Here is an 18,697-nt window from a genome sequence, read left to right as displayed (position 1 = left end):
GGCCCCTTCCCCACCACCACTCCCTTTGTGTTGTGTCTTTTTAGATTGTAAGCCTGAAGGCAGGGAACCGTCCAATTAAAAAGATTGTATGTACAGCGCTGTGTAAATTTACAGCGCTTTATAAATAAAGGTTAATAATAATAATAATAATAATAATCCCTCTAAGAACTGGCTTGTCACCAATATCTATTTCCTTGGCAAGGATTAAGAGCATGTGGTGGTCTATCTGATCCAGGGGTTCATGAATGAAACAAATTATTTAGTTCCATTACAATATGGCTTAAGGCTAGAGGATGGAGACAGCTTGAGACACCTTGGTGGATGCCCTATCTAGGAACTGGATAAGTGAGTGTGCCCTGTGTTGTAATACTGGACTTCCTGGCAACTTTCAGTACCATCACCTATGATATGCTTCTGGGCAGCTTCACTGGCACGGGACATTGGGACAGTGTTTTACAGTGGTTCTGTGCCCCTTTTGGAAAGGTGAATTCAAAAGGGGGTGTTGGGGGAAACTTGTCTGTTGGGAGGTACCCCAGGACTCGGTTCTGTTCCTCCCCCCATGCTATTCAACATATGCTTGAAACCATGAGGGGAGGTCATTCAGAGTTCTGTGGTTCTATCTCTCCTTAACATCTAATTCCAAGGAAGCTAGGCCAGCATCTGTTGTTAGTAATTAATTAAATGAGGATAAATTTGTAGTAGTTTTAGTTGGATAAGATAAATGAGTAGTGGTTTGAATGTTGGACTACAGTTCTAGAAACCAGGATTTGGTTCTCTGCTGGGCTGTGAAATCTACTGGATGCCCTTGGGCAAATCACATGCTTTCACCCTCAGGGAAATGCAACAGCAACCCTTCTCTGAAAAAATCTTGCCAAGAAAACCACATGATAGGATCGCCGTAAGTTGGAAATGACTTGAAGGCACACAATACACAAACACAAATTGATGTAAGTGTAGATAAGACATAGGTGCTCCTTGTTAGTCAAAAGGCAGATCAAAGAATAGGGATTCAATGTGAAGTCAATTTCTCTGAAGATGCCAGCCACAGATGCTGGTGAAATGTCAGGAAAAAACTCTTCTACAACATGGTCACATAGCCCGAAAACCCCACAAAAACAATAGGGATTCAGATTCTGAGGAGGTTACACTCCCCCTAAAATCTCAGGTACACAGGTTGGGTGTATTTATGGAGTCAACCCTGAGCCTGGATGACAGGTTTCAGTTGTGGGAAGGAGCACATTTGCACAGCTAAAACTAGTGTTCCTGTTTTGTCCGTTCCTGGAGATGTCAGATCTGGATATGGTATCAAATGCCTTGATTTGGATTACTTTGGGCTGCCTTTGAAAATGTTTTGAAACTTTGGCATGTCCAAAATCCTGAGACCAGAAGATATAATACCCCCACCCCTGTGCTGACTACTGGTCTGTTTCTGAGCACAACTCAAAGTGCTGGCCATGACCTATAAAGCTTTGGGTCCAGACTACAGTATTTGAAAGACCTTATCTTCCTGTATAAGTCCACCCAAAACATATGATCTTTGGGAGACAGCTTTCTTTCTGTTCCACTACCATCACATGTATGGTTGGTGAAAACACAGTAGAGAGCCTTTTTGATGCCTCTTACCACACCATGGATCTGATCTTCCATGGGAGGGTAAGTTGGCCCCTGCTATGATCTCTTCTGGCCAGCAGGCAAAAACCGTTTTATTTAAACAGGCCTTCAGTCTTTAACTGGGTGTTGCAGAAAGATCTTTTAATGGGCTGTGCTGTACCTTTTAAATGCTGGCTCACAGACCTTTGACCATCTCGCCTCAGCCCCGAGCGGAGGACAAACCCTGGAGCCTCCTTGCCTGATAACAACTATGGCCAGCTGTGAGCAGCATAGAGGGAGTCCAAGGCCAGACTTCAAAAGCCTCGCAGCTCTTCTCTGGACCATCCAGTCACCAGCCTAAGACCTGGAGCTTGCCTCCCACCTAGTACCAACTAGGGCCATCTTAGGGGGAGTGTGGCATTTTACTGGTTTTGTATTGTTTTAATTGTTTAATTTAATCTAAATTGAGGAATTTGCTATAATCATGTAATGTTTTTGGGAGTATAAGGGACTATGGTCTCCTGTCATTACTGTATTATTACTGTCCTAGTATTTGTATTGAACAGTATTTTTTGCTGCTAGGGGAAAGAGTTATTATTATGTAATATTTTGGGAGTACTGTATATGGGACTATGTTCTCCTGCTGCTATTGTATTATTATTGCCCTAGCATTTGCATTGAACTGTATATTTTGGATTTTGTTCTTTGTGTGTGTGTGTGTGTACCTTGCTTTAGACATTAGGTTTATGTTTTGTATTCGGGCTTATGTTTACTGTATGGTCATTTTTTGTATCTAATGTTCTTGTAATCCTCTTTCATTCCGTGGGGAAAAGGCGGAATAGAAATAAATTATTATTTTTATTATTATTATATTATTAGAAGTATATATAAGAAGTATCATGTACTTTGGCTCCATTGCCTCTCTGGTTCTGAGTTAGAAAAGACATCATTCTGTGAGTTACTGTTTGCTACTCTGGGACTTTCAAAGCCAGAGGATCTGATTTTACCAGCTCTTTCAAACTCTGAAGAGCACATGCCCAACAGAGTCTTCACCACGAACATGCCGAAGTAGCCAGCAGCTGCAATATCTAGCTATGACCCTTTAACAGAAAGACAGATCTTCACTGGGACTCAGGTTAAAAGTGGACCCAGATGAGCCCACCTTCATAAAGCTTCAGAAGGACTCTTCAAATTGCTTGTTAGAACAGACAGATTGAAATGACTGTGAAAGTAAACTAATATGTAAATCCCACTGACTAGAAGAAGCTATCCTAGATGGGAACTAGCAATTAGATTTAAGTTCCTGTGTGAGTTTCAGTTACTCAGATCTGTCCAAATCTTGCCTGTGCTGCATTCCTGCAAAACCAGTCTTCACTTCAAGTCATCATATGTGTCCCATCACCATGTAAGAATGTGACAGCTGGACAGTGAAGAAAGCAGATAAAAAGAAAATCAAAGCTTTTGAGATGTGGTACTAGAGAAGAGTGCTGAAAATACCATGTACAGTATAGCCAAAAAGACAAACAAATAGATCCTTGAATAGATCAAGCCTGAACTTTCCCTGGAAGCCAAAATGATTAAATTGAAGCTGTTGCTATATCGTGTGAAGGCATGATTCACTGGAAAAGACAATAATGGAGACAAAAGTGGAGGGTAGTAGAAAAAGAGGAAGACCACATGTGAGATGGTTAGACTCAATTAGGGAGATAATAGGCCTGAATCTACAAGACCTAAGCAGAGCAGTGGAATATAGGGGGCTTGGAGATGTCTCATTCACAGGGTTGCCATGAATCGAGATTGACTCCAGGGCAATTAATACAGAGAGACACTATACCACCTCCAAGACCATCTCCATCTGCTCAGTCAGGGAAATGGGAAAGTGGGAGAGTGGGTACAGAACACCAGTAAATTCTGTTGACAGATTCATGCACCTAAATCTTGGGAGCTTGCTCGGCAGGATACCTGCAGAAAACAATGGATTCACAGTTTGAAAAACTGCAACTTCATCAACAATTGTTAGGGCTTCAAGTCTAGGTTCAATATCACAGTGATATCTGCACTGGAGAATTAATTCACTACTTTAACTGTCATGGCTCCATCCTATGGAATCTTGGGATTTTTAGTTTGTTGTGGAACCAGAGTTCTCTGAGAAAGAAGGCAAAATACCTTACAAAAAACTTCAGATCCCAGAATTCCATAGCAGTGAGCCATGGTAGTTAAAGCAGTGTCAAACTGCATTATTTCTGCAGTGCAGATGAGATATGAACCAAGTACTTACACTTGTAAAGTAGAAGTCACAACCTATTCTTTCAACTACAGTTCTCTAGCTCACAATTTCTTCTTTCAAATGCTATGCTAAGGTCTTAAACTGTGCTGTTATTGGTGGTCAATCAATTCTGCTCATTGCAGAATTCAATCCAATCCTGTGTGCAAGGAAAGGGGAGTTGTTATAACTAATGAGACTCTATTTTCTACTTGTTGTTGTGGCTGATTATTTCTCACTTATGGCAACTCTAAGACAACTCTATCATAGTTTTTTTGGGGGAGGGGGGTTTGGTGAGATTTATTCAGAGGAGGATTTCCATTGAGGCTGAGAGAGTGTGATTTGCCTAAAGCCACCCAGTGGATTACTATGGCTGAACGGGGATTTGAACCCTGGCTTCTAGAATTGTAATCCAATGCTGAAAACACATACCACTGGCTCTCCCATTTTTTAATGCTGCATCATTTTTGCTATTACTACATTTCAGTCAAGACAGAATGATAGTCCCATGAGAGAAGAGGAAACCCATACGCTTGGTAAATGAGCCATCTATCCCTTGGGGCCCGTTCAGACCAACAGACGTGCTGTGAAGTTTATAACATGGCATGACTACTCTGAAAAGCTATGGATGACTAGAAGAGTCAGATGACTACAGTATCAGGATTTTTTTTAAAAATACCTTGGTCCGTTTTAAAGTAGGTCACCTATAACAAAGAGTTTATAGTAGGCAAAGAGAAAACTTGTATGGTTAATTCAGGCTTCAGCGTTACTTCTGTTATTATTACAGGGGTGGGGATAATTTACAATCTAAATTAACCTCAAGTACCCAGAAGCCATCTCAGATTCACAGGGCTATAAATCTGAAATAACTCAGCTGAGTTTGACACACTTTATTCTGGCAACTAATGATGTGGCAGAAAGACAGGGTAAAATAGCTAATAGCCATGTTATCAAGGAATCTTTCAGGGTTCAGGCACATTCTTGCAAACGTCTCACAATAACAACTCTGCAACAAATTGGTTTTACAATAAAATTCTATACAAGTTACTCAGATTCGACCCCCTCTGGGATCAAAAGGATTTACCCTCTGGTAAGTGTATATAGGACTTGGCCTTTTAAACATATTCCATGCCACTGGTTTTCTTCCAAACGCTTTGGCACATAACAGTGTTTATAATTTTTTTTTAAGAAACCTTGCTGGGAGTGTCCAACAGGGCAATAAAATTAATGAGGTTACATAACTCTACTCCTCAGTCCCCTTATTTACCTGTCCTGACCATCTCTGGTTGTATTAGCCCTGTTCTGTCCTTTTTCTTTCCACTCCCTTTTGTTTGCTATTAATGCCACTGCTTTCTATAGACACCCTAAGTGCAAAGCTTGGAAAATTACTTTTAAAAAGTAATTCTTTCCCATTACTTGTAGTTTCCAAAAACTAATTGATTGCTATTACTCATTACAATGTGCTTCCTCACACTGCTCATTCCACTGCATGTTACTTTACTTAAAACCATCACCACCATCACCACCTTAAAAGAATGGCATTGAAAACACTGCTGTCAAAATGTGTAAAAATTCCCTTTAAGAATTAACCTTTAAAAGTAACCAGGACATTTTATTCATCACATTTTTCCTTCATTATTATTTCCAATGTTGGTTTTGTAATATAATATCATTCTTTCCTTATTACCCAAACAATGGTCTGTGTGATTTGTGCCAGATAACAAGATCACATGTTACTTTCAAGCTTTACCTGAGCAAAGTTTAAATCAATATATTGTGATTTAACAATTGTATCTTGTTTTTCCACCCTGCACCTCTGCCATTTTAAACTGAGATTGTTATTATCATTCCTGTTATACAAGCATGAGTCTATGAAGCAGTCAGCTGTAATTTGTCATTTTTCATTAAACAGCAAATAAAAATTGTGGCAGCTAAACTCTTTCAAGAGAATTGCACTGCTCAACAAGCTCCTTTCTGTTTTTGCTTTTTTGCAAAAATCACAAATACACATGCACACACACACACACACATACACTCAGAAAAGTGCTGATTCCTTCGAACTTTGTGGCACTAGTGGAGGATACTTGGAGGGCCTTGCATGACTTGCAATGGCCCCAAGGAGTAGAAATCCATACTTACAGTGTGTGCTCAGGCTGATTGTGGCCCAGCTTACTCCTTTCAGATGACCGTGCCGAGTCCGCCGGACTGGCATTTTAAACAAATTAAGCTACTTCCCACGTTGCAACATATAGAGTGCCAGTTTAAACAATCCCTACGGTTGATTTCTGCATGAGGCATAGAGGATATTGTATCCAAACGACACATCCGGAAGAGGGGCTTGTTGCTAAACAGCCACAGTACCAGTCTCCAGCATAACAAGGAAAATCCCTTGTGTAGAAAAAGGCCAGGAGTCGGGTAGAGGAGAAAGGAGGAGACAAGAGAGAAAAAGAGAGAAGAGTAAACCTGAAATGCAGCCAATAATCCTAAAGACTCCTTGGGATATTTTGGACCTAAAAGCCCACCAATCAGCGCTGCAGTGACAGAAAAAAGTGAACACATGCCTCCCTAGACCATATATGTCTTAGATTAGGCAGACTTTGGAAGGACTGAAACAGGAGATGAGTCTTCGAGACCCATCAACCGGCATCACATGTCACTTGTCAACACGAAATACAGCAGGGTTCTGAGATCCCACGTTGGGAAGCAGAATTAGACTTAAAAGAACATGCACTAAGTTTTAAAAAGAAAATTAAAGAAGTTTAGATGGTATAAACAACTTGTTTCATTTTAGGGAGAGGAAAGGGATGGAGGGGGGAAAGAGAAACCAGTGTCTGCAAAAGCTGCTAACTTTGCAAGGTTAGAAATATTATTAGCCTTTTATCATAGGATAAACAAGGAAATTGACTGAGGATCAATTAGTTGAGAGATGGCTGCTGGGTTGGAAGCAAAAATTAAGAATTCATACTTCATTCTTGAGAACTTTGTCTTGATTGCCAGATCTCCTTCGCCTAGGCACTTATTTCCCAAGCAAATTTTAATGAGATTAATCACAATTAATCTGCAACAGGAAACAAGAGTCCTAAATTGACAGATGTTTTAAAGGCTGGATATTAGCAGGGGGAGCTGGCATAGAGTAGCTAAATGCCATTCCTGACATTCCTCAATTTGTTTTTATTATTTAAATTATCACTGTCTGGTGCAACATTATGCTTCATTCACCAACAGAGAAGAAAATTACAAAATCCACACACACAAATTAATAACGCGCCTTTCTTAAAACAATTTAACTACATGAAAATAAAGATCAATGGAGTTTTTGAAAACATTGGATTTTGGATGACGATACTGAAATGAGCACTCTGACACTTAGGAGCTCCATATAGCAGTGGGACAGAGTTCTGCAAAGAGTAGCTGGTGGCATTATAGAGTGGCGTTACTGGATTATTCAAAGATATAGCCGTGTTAGTCTGTATAATCAGTATGTAGAGAGATCTTGTAACACCTTTGAGTCTATCTGATAGAAAAACATTGACAGTCTGAGCATTCATAGACTACAGTCTACATCTGAGGAAGCAGACTGTAGTCTATGAAAGCTCGTGCTGCCAACTTCTCTTTTTCAGTTAGTTTCAAAGGTACTACAAGATCTCTCTGCATACTTATTGGATTGTAGTCTTTATGTTAGCCTGGTGGGGAAAAGCTACTGGAGAATCATCAACCCTCTGCCTCTTGGGTAATGCAAAGAATCTCCAGGCTACATCTTAGGGAACCAGCTTCTGGCTGCATCACAATACTAATGTAATTACCCCCCACATATGGGGAGGGGGGAGATGAGATGGGGAACTTTTTTGAGCCCAAGGGCCAACTTCAAATTTGGAAACAGTCTGGGGAGGTGCATTCAAGCAGTGAGTGTATCTAAGGAGTAGGACAAAGCTAAGTTGGCAGGGACAGGGTTTTTTTTATTTTAAAATTTTAATCAGTTTGTCCAAGTACAATGGCTTTAAGGCATGCAAAACCTCCCCACTCTGCAAACCAGAGAAGGCTTTCAAATCAGATTGGGGAGGGAAGAAAGAGGAGTTAAAAAGGGTGTTTCTTTGATGGGAAGACAAGGCTTTCCAATCAGACTGGGAAACTCTTTCCCACACACACACACACACACACACACAGAGAGAGAGAGAGAGAGAGAGAGAGAGAAACTCCTGCCTCTAGGCACAAAGAGTGGGGAAGAGTGGAACATCACGGCTGTGCTTCTTTCAGTACTTTTCTAAGCAGTATTAGTGTATTGACCCGTATATAAGTCAACCCAGGATTTTAGGTCAATTTGGGGGCACAAATTTCTTGTCTTACAGTCAAGTATATATGGTAATCTATACAAAAAATCCAGTCTTCCTTTCGTGTCTAGAGATTCCATTTTTTTTCTGACATGATACAGCTAAGATTTTTTTAAAATGAAATGTTCTTGTATTTGAATTTTCCTTGTATTATGCTTGGCATAAGATAGTCTTTGTGATATCACTCAGGAAGAAAAAAAAAGCTACACAATGTACACTTCAGTGTCTTACAGAAAAATCTGTGGGTCTTAAACTGCCAGGATTTGGAGTGACTGGTCCACTGTCGATATTTTCAGACTAAATAACACTCAAGGGCAGCCTGAAGCCACCCCTTTCATGGCCGGTTCGGGGCCATGGCAACCTCATGCCACAGCCCCGATCCAGCCTCTGGAGGGCACAAAAAAGACCGCAAAAACCAGCTCCTTTTTGCACCCTCCAAAGGGCACCATAGCCATGGCGGCGTGGCTGTATGGCACCCCTTCAGCTCTGCATCATCTGGATGCAGCACAGAGGTGCATTGTGATGGCACATGTCATCTGGAGCGGCGTGGGCCATCATGGCACACTGGGGCGGAGTTAGGCCCTGCGTCATCAGGATGCTGTGCCCTGACTCCGTCCACAGACTGGCCTTTCGGACTGGTATGGATTGCCCCTAAATCACTTTAATGAAGCTTTCAATCTGTTGTGCTTTTGTAAATAATATGTGTAACAAAATGTTAGAGAATCCGATACTCTTGTTCCAGTGCCAGCCACTAGCCATGCCCTCTTCCAACAGACTCCATTACATTTCACTCTGCTTTCTCACCCTACCCAGTTTGCATTTTGTGACCTCTGACCATTTTCACATATCCCTAGGTCTTCCCTTGCCTTTTACAATTTTTTTTTAAAATCCATGCTCAAAAGAGAGCATGGATTTTCCAGGGCATAGTTGAGTTTGTTGCTGTTATGTGCCTTCAAGTCATTTCTGACATATGACAACCCTAAAGGTTAACTCTTAAAACTCAGTTGCTTTAAACCACTGCTTCTCAGGCTATATGATGTGAGGGACCAGCAATTAATAAATAATAATAATAATAATAATAATAATAATAATAATAATAATAATAATAATAATTTATATTCCGCTTTTTCACAGGGAATCAAAGCGGATCACAACAGTAAAATGACACAGCATACAATTAAAATTACAATTAAAAAAAACAGATCCCAAAAACCCAGCCGTCCCCGCAATCGTAAAAGCATAAGTCCAAGCCCTAAAATAGGATTAAATGGCAGAAAGTATAAAACATGTCAATACAAGCATAATAAAAGAAAAAAGAAAAAAAACCTTGTGGATGAATTGTGCAGGAGAGGTTATCATATAGGAGAGAGGGGGCAGGGATGGTGATATCAGTACCAATGTCAATATCAATGTTAGGAGCAGTAGAAATAACAGCACCAGTAATAGCAGTAGCAGGGAGAGGCAGGTCAAGGAGGCTGATCTGGGAAGACCTGCCGGAAGAGATCCGTCTTGATTGCCTTTTTAAAGGCTTCCAAGGTGGTAAGATGACGGATCTCATCCAGCAGGTCATTCCAGAGCCTGGGAGTGGCAGATGAAAAGGTCCTCTGGGTCACTGCAGACAACCTAGTCTTCTTAGGTTGTAGCAGATTCTTCCCAGAGGACCAAAGTGTGCAGGGTGGATTATATGGAAGGAAGAGCTCCCGCATGTAGTCTGGACCCAAGCCATGTTGAGCTTTAAAGGTTAAACCAACACCTTGTATCTTGCACGGAAACTGATAGGCAGCCAGTGGAGAGATTTTAGGACAGGTGTAATATGGGCAGTTCTAGGTATGCCTGTAACCAACCTGGCTGCCATGTTTTGTACCAACTGAAGTTTCTAAACTTGGCACAAGGGTAGCTCCATGTAAAGCGTGTTGCAGAAATCAATTACAGTGGGACCTTCTCATATGTGGGGATCCGTTCTGGACCCCCCCCCCCCCCCGGCATATGGGGAAAACGCATATGCTCAAACCTCATTTGTTTCAATGGGGTGCGCACACCATTGTTTCTCCCATGGCTTACTTTCTGCATAAGGTTAAAGGTGCTTACAGTATTTCCGTGGACGGCATTGGTGTGCTGTAGTTTGTTCCCACTGTGCCAGGGACTGGCACCATACTTTTGGCCACTAGTTACATTCCTCCCCCCCCTTTTTTTTCTTTTTTCTTTTCTCGAAACTCACCAGGAACAAGCAGCCTATGGCTCAAGGATCAATACCGTTAAGGAACCACTATTTTGAGTAGCCCAGTTAAGACGCATGATTCCAGACTGATTAAGAAGATCAGAAAGTCCCAGATTTTGTTCCTGTTCGTTCTTATTTTATTTTGGAGATCCACATATGTTTTGTTTATCCTAGAATACTTCCTGTCACCTCACAATCAGAGACTTCTTATACCACTTCTGTGGCTTGGTTAGTTTTAACTCAGTGTAAAACTGGAAAGAACAGGAACGGTCTGGATGTGCCCTTAAACAGCATCTAAGACTGCAGCTCCCTAATATCATTTTAGAAGACAAATCCAGAGGGTTGGTGCTGCAACACTAAATATGCTCCATTGTTGGCATTCAGAAGGTGACAATTAACATATTGCACCATTTATCTAGTCCTTAGGAGGGTGCTCTAAGTCCTATAGGACATATCAGATCTCCCCTTCAAGGGGAAGAGGCAGGTTAATCTTTCAAATGGGGAAATCCAACCTTGCAAACCTTCTTCCCAGCTGCCATGGAAACTTTTAAAACCCCTGCCTTTCAAACAGAATACTGTGTTCTAATGTCATAGCAGGAAAGGTGAATGGTGTGTGTGTTTCAGACATGGAGTTATCAGAAAACATAGGCTACTGAACAACAAAGAAACACCTGAAACTAGAGTGCACAAGAGGATACACTGCCCCTCTCAACCCTTTGACCCTGTACGAGCTGGGCTGAGCTCTGGGTAAAGCAGTTCCTCCACCTTTGAATACCCTACCCTCACTTTAAATGCCAGTAGACGTCCTCTGTCCGTGGTTCATCCTTTAAGCTATATAACATGGCAGATTGGCAGGGATCCCCCCTCCCCCCACCCAATCAAACATGCCAGGGACCATCACTGTATTTGTGCCCATTGGCTACCACTCTTATTTTCTTTCATGGAAACCTGCTATGGACCAGCAGCCAAGTACTCACAGGCTAGTAACACAAACTACCACTTTGAGTAGTAATGCACTCAAAAACAAATGTCTTCATTGTATTCAGCAAATAACTTCATTCTTAGGTTACATAGAATCATAGAATTGGAAGAGATCACAAGGGCCAGCCAGTCCAACCCCTGCCATGCAGGAAATCACAATCACAGCAACCCAGACAGATGGTCATCCAGCCTCTGTTTAAAAACCTCCAAAGGAAGACTCTACAACTCTCTGAGGGAGTGTGTTCCCCTGTCAAACAGTTCTTCCTTACATATTTGTAAATAAATTTCACATGGCTACTATTTCACAGTATTCCTACCGTGTTTTATGAGACAACAAGAATGTAAGAAAAAAAAATAGTGGGCAGTATCCACTGGGGTTTGGTTCTAGGACCTTGGATAGATACTAAAATCACTGGATGCTCAAATCCCTTTAAATACAGTGGCATACCAAAATGGTATCCCTTATATAAAATGGCAAAATCAAGTTTTGCTTTATGGATTTTTTATAAATATAATCAAGCTATGGATGCTATTCCATTTTAATTGCCACTTTTGTAAATTTTTAGTTGTACTGCTTTGATTCCAATTTTGAGAAACAAGTAGGATACAAATAAATATAATAAAGATGATGATGATGATGATGATGATGATGATGATGATGATGATGATGATGATGATACGCTGGCTGTAAGTATATTTGTTTAATCAATTTATATCCTCCCTTTTTCCTGACATGATACCCAATACCACTAAATGATTACCTATCCATAATAAATATGCCAGCAACTGATCCAACTATCGGGAGACATGATCAAGCCATAATTAAGTACATTTAAATACCACTGATTACAAAGAGAAAGAGTTAATTGGTTCAATTATTAATAGAATACAATACACATAATAGATCTACTCAGGGGTAGTTCAAGGGTTCACTGTTATGGAGGCACTGAATTCACTCTTGGATTTATGACCGCTCCTACCATAGCTGTAATAAATACAGCTGCACTGAAAGGTATGGGAGATCTTTCAGTATCAGTACCAAACCTCTCCTGGAAATAAGATCCAGCAAGTGGATGGATCCTGTACAAGCCGGTTGCAAGTCAGGGACCGTTGGTTGTAAAAATGAGAGTAGATTCACCACCCCCGTGGCAATGGATTCACCAGCTGCCCTTGGATTGACTCCCTCTGTAAATAAACACATCATACCAAACACCATACCAAAACTAATGGGAACAGACAGATCTGTGCCTATGAGCAATGTGATAGGAAGCCGTTCATTGCTAAGTCACGAGTTCCAGTCTGGCAGAAGCCAGCTACAGGCTTGTCGAACGATAGCCAAAAAATGCACTCATGACAGGTCAGTTTGTCTTACTGACACCTAGGATTTTAAAATAGACAACTTTTATCAACAGCACACTGTTAAATGTATTCTTACCAATATCCTAATTCAGTATCATAACTTACTATTGTACACTTTTGTCACCGAATTAAAGAAACATTGTTAGAATTTCTAATGTGACGATCAGGAGCGCCTGCTATCAGCTCAAGCTGATACGCTAGCTGCACCCTTTCCTGGAAGTAAAGGACCTAGATACTGTTGTACATTCACTGGTAACTTCACGACTTGATTTCTGTAATACGCTCTACATGGGGCTACCCTTGTGCCTAGTCTGGAAACTTCAACTAGTGCACAATATGGCAGCCAGGCTGGTCGCCGGAAAAACTAGGAGTGACCGAATAACACCCATCCTAAAATCACTTCACTGGCTGCCTATTAGTTTCTGGGCACAGTAGAAGGTGTTGGTTATAACCTTTAAAGCCCTACATGGCTTGGGTCCAACCTATTTGAGTGATCGCCTGCTCCCATATACTCCACCCCGGACCCTCAGGTCCTCTGGGAGGAATCTATTGCAGCCTTTAAAAACCAAACTAACTGCTACCTCCCAGAGGGCCTTCTCTGTAATTGCTCCCAAACTATGGAACGGCCTGCCAGACGAGATCTGTCAAACTGCCAGCTTAGACAGTTTTAAAAAAGCTGTCAAAATGGATCTCTTCCGGCAGGCCTTTCCTGAATAACACAGAATGACTGCCCCTCTCATCATGTATTAGCCCACCGCTCTGTCCTTGTTGTATTTTTTATTGTGTTTTTAATAGATATTTTAATTGTAACATGTTTAATCCTGTTTTAAGGGGGGAAATTTGGGACATAATTTTGTAAATATGGATATTTTAATATGTTGTGAGCCGCTTTGATTGTCTCATCACAAAAAGCAGGATAAAAATAAAAGTTTTATTTATTATTATTATTTATTCAACAATTATTACTATAAGCAGCTGAAAAATGTTTTCCAATAACTCTTGCTTTTCAGGTGTGCTACAACCTGGGCCCTTTCACACAGCACAGTTGTAGTTGTATGGTCCCACTTTATCCTATGGAATCCTGGAATCTGCAGTTCAGAGAAGAGTAGTTAGAATGTTTAAATATATATTTTAAAAATGAATTAGTTTAATGTGAATTTAATTGTGTTATGATTTTTATTGTCAGATTTTTAGCTGTTCATGTTTTGGTTTTGTGAGCCAACTTGGGTCCAAATATCAGGAAAAAGGTAGTACATAAGTGGAATGAATGAATGAATTATACACACAATTTTGTGCCAGAGAGTTCTGGTGCATCATCAAACTACAGTATAGGATTCCATAGGACGCACCGACAGCAGGTAAAGTGGAACCATAGTGCTATAACATAATAATAATAATAATAATAATAATAATAATAAATTTATTTGTATCCCGCCCCTCTGAGAACAATCGAGGCGGCTAACAAGTTAAACATGCAAAACATATCAAATCCCTAGTACCTCCCCCCCCCTTAAAAAGGTATTAAATCTAACAGAGAATTAAAACCATACAAGTTAAAACTGACCCAAGGGTCAAACAACATAACAATAATCAATGGGAGCGGCGGTATCTATAGGAGTTTCCTGAGGCCGGGTTCTCTATTCTGGAAATGCCTGCCGGAAGAGATTAATCTTAACAGCCTTTTCAAAGCTGTCTAAGAATGTAAGCAGACGGATCTCATCCGGCAGGCCATTCCACAGTCTGGGGGCAACGATGGAAAATGCCCTCTGGGAGGTAGCTGAAAGCCTAGATGTTTGTGGCTGAAGAAGGCCTCTCCCACAGGAGCGGAGTGCGTGGGGAGGATTATAGGGGAGAAGGCGGTCCTGAAGATAGTTTGGACCCAAGCCATTTAGGGCTTTAAAGGTAATAACCAACACCTTGTACTGGGCCTGGAAACTAATAGGCAGTCAGTGGAGGGACTTTAAAACCAGAGTAATATGGTCTCTCCTAGATGTTCCGGAAATTACTCTGGCTGCCATGTTCTGTACTAGTTGCAGTTTCCGGACCAAGTACAAGGGTAGCCCCAAGTAGAGCACATTACAGAAATCTAGACATGAGGTTACCAGCATGTGGACAACAGTCTCAAGATCCCTTAGTTCCAGGAAAGGGCGCAGCTGGCGTATCCGCCGGAGCTGATAGCAGGCGCTCCTGATTGTCACATTGGAAAGTCTAACAATAATGTTTGTTTAATTCGGTGACAAAAGTAACATTCAGTAACAACATAGTTTCAGGAAATGGGCTAACATTATTCCACTGCAAAGGGAAAAGTAGTCTGCAGGGCATATGCACTGAATCTTACCAAGATGGGATAAACTAGTTTTTAGTGAGGAGGGGTAAAGGGATGGTTGCCAGGATATCCTGGTAAATACCATGCCAACACAAAGAGGAACAATAATTAACTAGACATAGGTCCTTAGAAATTTAAAATATACTGTATGTATAAAAACGGGATAGCAGCAATGGATTTGTAATGCATTCAGTTCCTGTCTCCCTCACATTTTAAATCTAATTGAAAGTCAGACAAGACAATATTAAGTGTTACATCCATCTTATTCCAATCTCTAAATGAAATGAAGTCATCCTTTCCCTACCGAACAATGGAAGATATTGATTCTCAAAGTACTGTTGCTGAAACCAAGCCAATAGGAAGCTGAGATAAAACTGAAGTATGCTTTAAAAAAATCAAGCCTTTTACCCCAAAAAAGGCAATCCATCTTCTGCAGACATAAATTAAACATCTGATGAATGTCCAAATGAACTTCCCATAGCCTCAGCCAAAAATTCAGCAACTCAACAAATCTAGTTAAACTCTGAATAAAAGATGGGGATTGCTGCTATTAATTCATTGCTCAGTGTGCTTCATGGTTTTGAGTTTTAACCAATTTTATGTTTTCAGCAACAGATTCATAGAGTTATAAATTGGAAGCGACCACAAAGGCCACCATCCACTCCAATTCCCCCTAATGTGCAGGAATACACACAATCAAAGCACTCCTGACAGATGGCCATCCAGCATCTGTTTAAAAACCTCCAAAAGAGACTCCACCACATATTGAAGCAGCATGTTCCACGGTTGAACAGCTCTTACTATCAGAAAGTTCTTCCTAACGTTTATGTAGAATGTCTTCCCTGTAGTTTGAATCCACTGCTCCATGCCCTAGTCTCTGGAGCAGCAGAAAACAAGCTTCCTCCATCCTCAATATAACATCCCTTCAAATACAATAACATCCCAAACCCACAAAACAGTAATACCTTTATTGAACCAATCAAAATGCACAAAATACATGTTGCAAGCTTTCAGAGTTCCATTGGCTTCTTCATCAGGCAAAGGGGTTAAAAATCATATAGGATTAAAAATATATGACAATGTTAGTTACATGGCTGCATTTTGTCAAGAGTTGTTGGTGTTGTTCTGGGTTAACATGGTGTGGAGGGATATCCATGCAGGCAGGCCACTCCTCCTCCTGGCTATGTGGTACTGCCATATCTCCCGGTAAACAAGGTATTACAGCTGTAACTAAATTAAATTTAAACATGTAGTCAAACTTTCCATTGAAATGTGCTACTCAGCATTAGGAGACTGGACTGCACAACAGATTTAATCCAATTATTCTTGCACATGTGGCCTTCCAAAGTCCATGTGTTGAGGGCAGGTGTCTCAAGAGGTACTGCATGCCACCACTTGTCAGCCATGTGACATTAGCTGCAGCCCCATTCATATGTTCTGCACATAAGAACCCTCCATTCAAACAGGACAAAGGGATGGCTGTAGACAGAATGACATCCCACAGAAACTTGTAGAAGAAGCTCTCATCATCAGAGAATGTGTAGAGCCATTTAAGAGAACAGGACACCTCTTCTAAACCAAGTAAGGCTGTTGCTGCACTGAAGAATTAATGCAATTTGACACTGTTTTAATTTTGACATTGCTTTAATTATCATGGCTCCATTGTATGCAATCCTGGGATTTGTAGTTTACTGTAGCACCAGAGCTTTCTGACCAAGAAGAGATATGTCTCTCTAAGACATATCTCACCAGGGTGACTGGACATCCTCCTTACACTTCAACCTTCTGTCCAGGAAGAATGAGAAGCGGTCCCCCAGTTTGAACATGTCAAAGAAGCATGAATTTGCATTTATATAAGTGGTTTTAGCTTTTATTTAGTCATGCCCTACACTTGAATGTGCTACATTTGGCAGTGCCATTTTGCCTTTTCAGTTAGGACCTCTGGCTACCCTTTATCTCATGAAACTACAAATCCCAGAATTCCATAGCACTAAACCATAGCAGGTAAAGCGGTGTCAAGCTACATTAATTCTGAGGTGTAGATGCACCCTAAACTGACATGGCAAGCATGTGCTTCTTTGCAATAGAAATTATGGTCATCTTTTGCTAGTCTATGGAAAATATTAGTTGTTAGAACAGCACAAGAAAACTCTTCTAAATTCTCTTCACTATCTTGATTCAGCCTATATTAACTCTTTGTTTGCACCTTCCCTATGGTTTTGTTTCGGAAGCAGTTTTTTCTCAGCGTAATGAAAACATAAAGGAATTTTCCCACAAGCTGCAACTAGTTTTTTTTAATGCACTTCAAAGTGGAACTATGGGAAATCCTGTGCTGCTTCAGAAATATAAATAACTCTTTTTCCTGTTTTATTTTCAGAAAGGATGAAGAGCCTCTGCTCCATGCTCCCAGCACCTAAATAAGATACTAGATCAGGAGGAGAGAATCATGCAGCCCTCCAGATGCCAGTGCAATACAACTCTTAAGTATTCCTCCTTACTGAAATACTCTCCAACATTTCACAGATTAAAACTGGGACACATGTGGCCAAGCAACATCAGAGTGTGGCCAAGATAGCAAACATTATTAATGAGGAAGAAAATAAAAGCTAGGAGATGCTGTTGCCTAGCATACCGGGAAAGGCATTCTATCATTGGCTCCCTGAATTTTGGGCTGCATCTGCAGTGTAGAAATAATGCAGTTTGACAACACATTAACTGTCATGGCCATTGGATTCCTTCTTGCACAAGGTATATACCCTCACAGTGCAGCTAGTAAGTGAATCAAACATTGGTCCAAATTAATGCACCATTTCTCAGCATCTATGAAATTTTGGGCGAATTTCTGAACCTTGCGTACAACACTAGATACACTGCATTGCAAACAGAAATGGAAACCTGATGGGAGGGGTTCACTTAAATCCATCTCTAAAGTTACATCCTTAACAGTTGTACCGATTCACACCACAAATATATGCTATTTGAGAAGCTCTTGCAGAGCCATCATCTTTCTTTAAATCCAAACTGCAAGAATACCCAGAGTTTTGGCTAGCACTAGCCTTACATAAAGTGAACCCTTATACTCTCTGATGACACATTTGAGCAGTCATGAAGCTTCTGCTCAGCAGGAACAAGTTTCTATTTTAACAGGAACACTGTCATATGATGGCATTGCAGGAGAAGAAAAAACAACGAGACTCTCCCTCAGGATTTTTCTGTGCTCTGGGTTGAATGTCAGAGCATTACAGCAAGTTCCTGGTTGGAGTAGGTGGACGATTGGTTCCTGACAAGAGCTTTACTGTAGACTTCGCATGTTGGCCAACTACTAGACTACTAGGAAACAAACAAACAAAAAACTCACAGTGGACTTGTTTGGGAGAGAGATCATAGTAGCATAAAGGGCCATGCACATTATTTAGTTAAGAATGTAGCTGCCGTTTAGGGAAATCCGAAAATATATTCATGTAATTTAAAGTGAAAACTGGACAGTACTGCCCTTGTTGTAATCTGAGTTTGACTTGTAACCCTGGGAACACACTATTAAAAAAAATTAAAAATATTTCTGCATAATACAAACAGGCAAGATTGAAAGCAAACCAAAGGCTAAAAATTCTCCCTACTATCTCACTCCAGCC

General features: G+C 40.7%; 1 protein-coding gene across 5 annotated transcripts in view; it reads right to left on the bottom strand.

Annotated features, from left to right (window-relative positions):
- Nucleotides 1–18,697, bottom strand: part of EVL (Enah/Vasp-like) — a 183,783-nt gene that overhangs the window by 67,169 nt on the left and 97,917 nt on the right. The window contains exon 1 of one of the 5 annotated variants that reach the window (XM_042449601.1): nucleotides 5,993–6,335. The exons of the other annotated variants lie outside the window; for them this stretch is intronic. Within the exon in view, the coding sequence (XP_042305535.1) occupies nucleotides 5,993–6,065 (73 nt within the window). The 5' untranslated portion in view covers nucleotides 6,066–6,335. Of the gene's footprint in view, nucleotides 1–5,992; nucleotides 6,336–18,697 lie in introns of those variants that run through there. 5 annotated transcript variants of the gene reach the window in all.

This window comes from Sceloporus undulatus, chromosome 1 (assembly GCF_019175285.1).
Source record: "Sceloporus undulatus isolate JIND9_A2432 ecotype Alabama chromosome 1, SceUnd_v1.1, whole genome shotgun sequence".
Classification (NCBI taxonomy): Eukaryota; Metazoa; Chordata; class Lepidosauria; order Squamata; family Phrynosomatidae; genus Sceloporus; species Sceloporus undulatus.
This window is presented reverse-complemented; position numbering and strand designations above follow the sequence as displayed.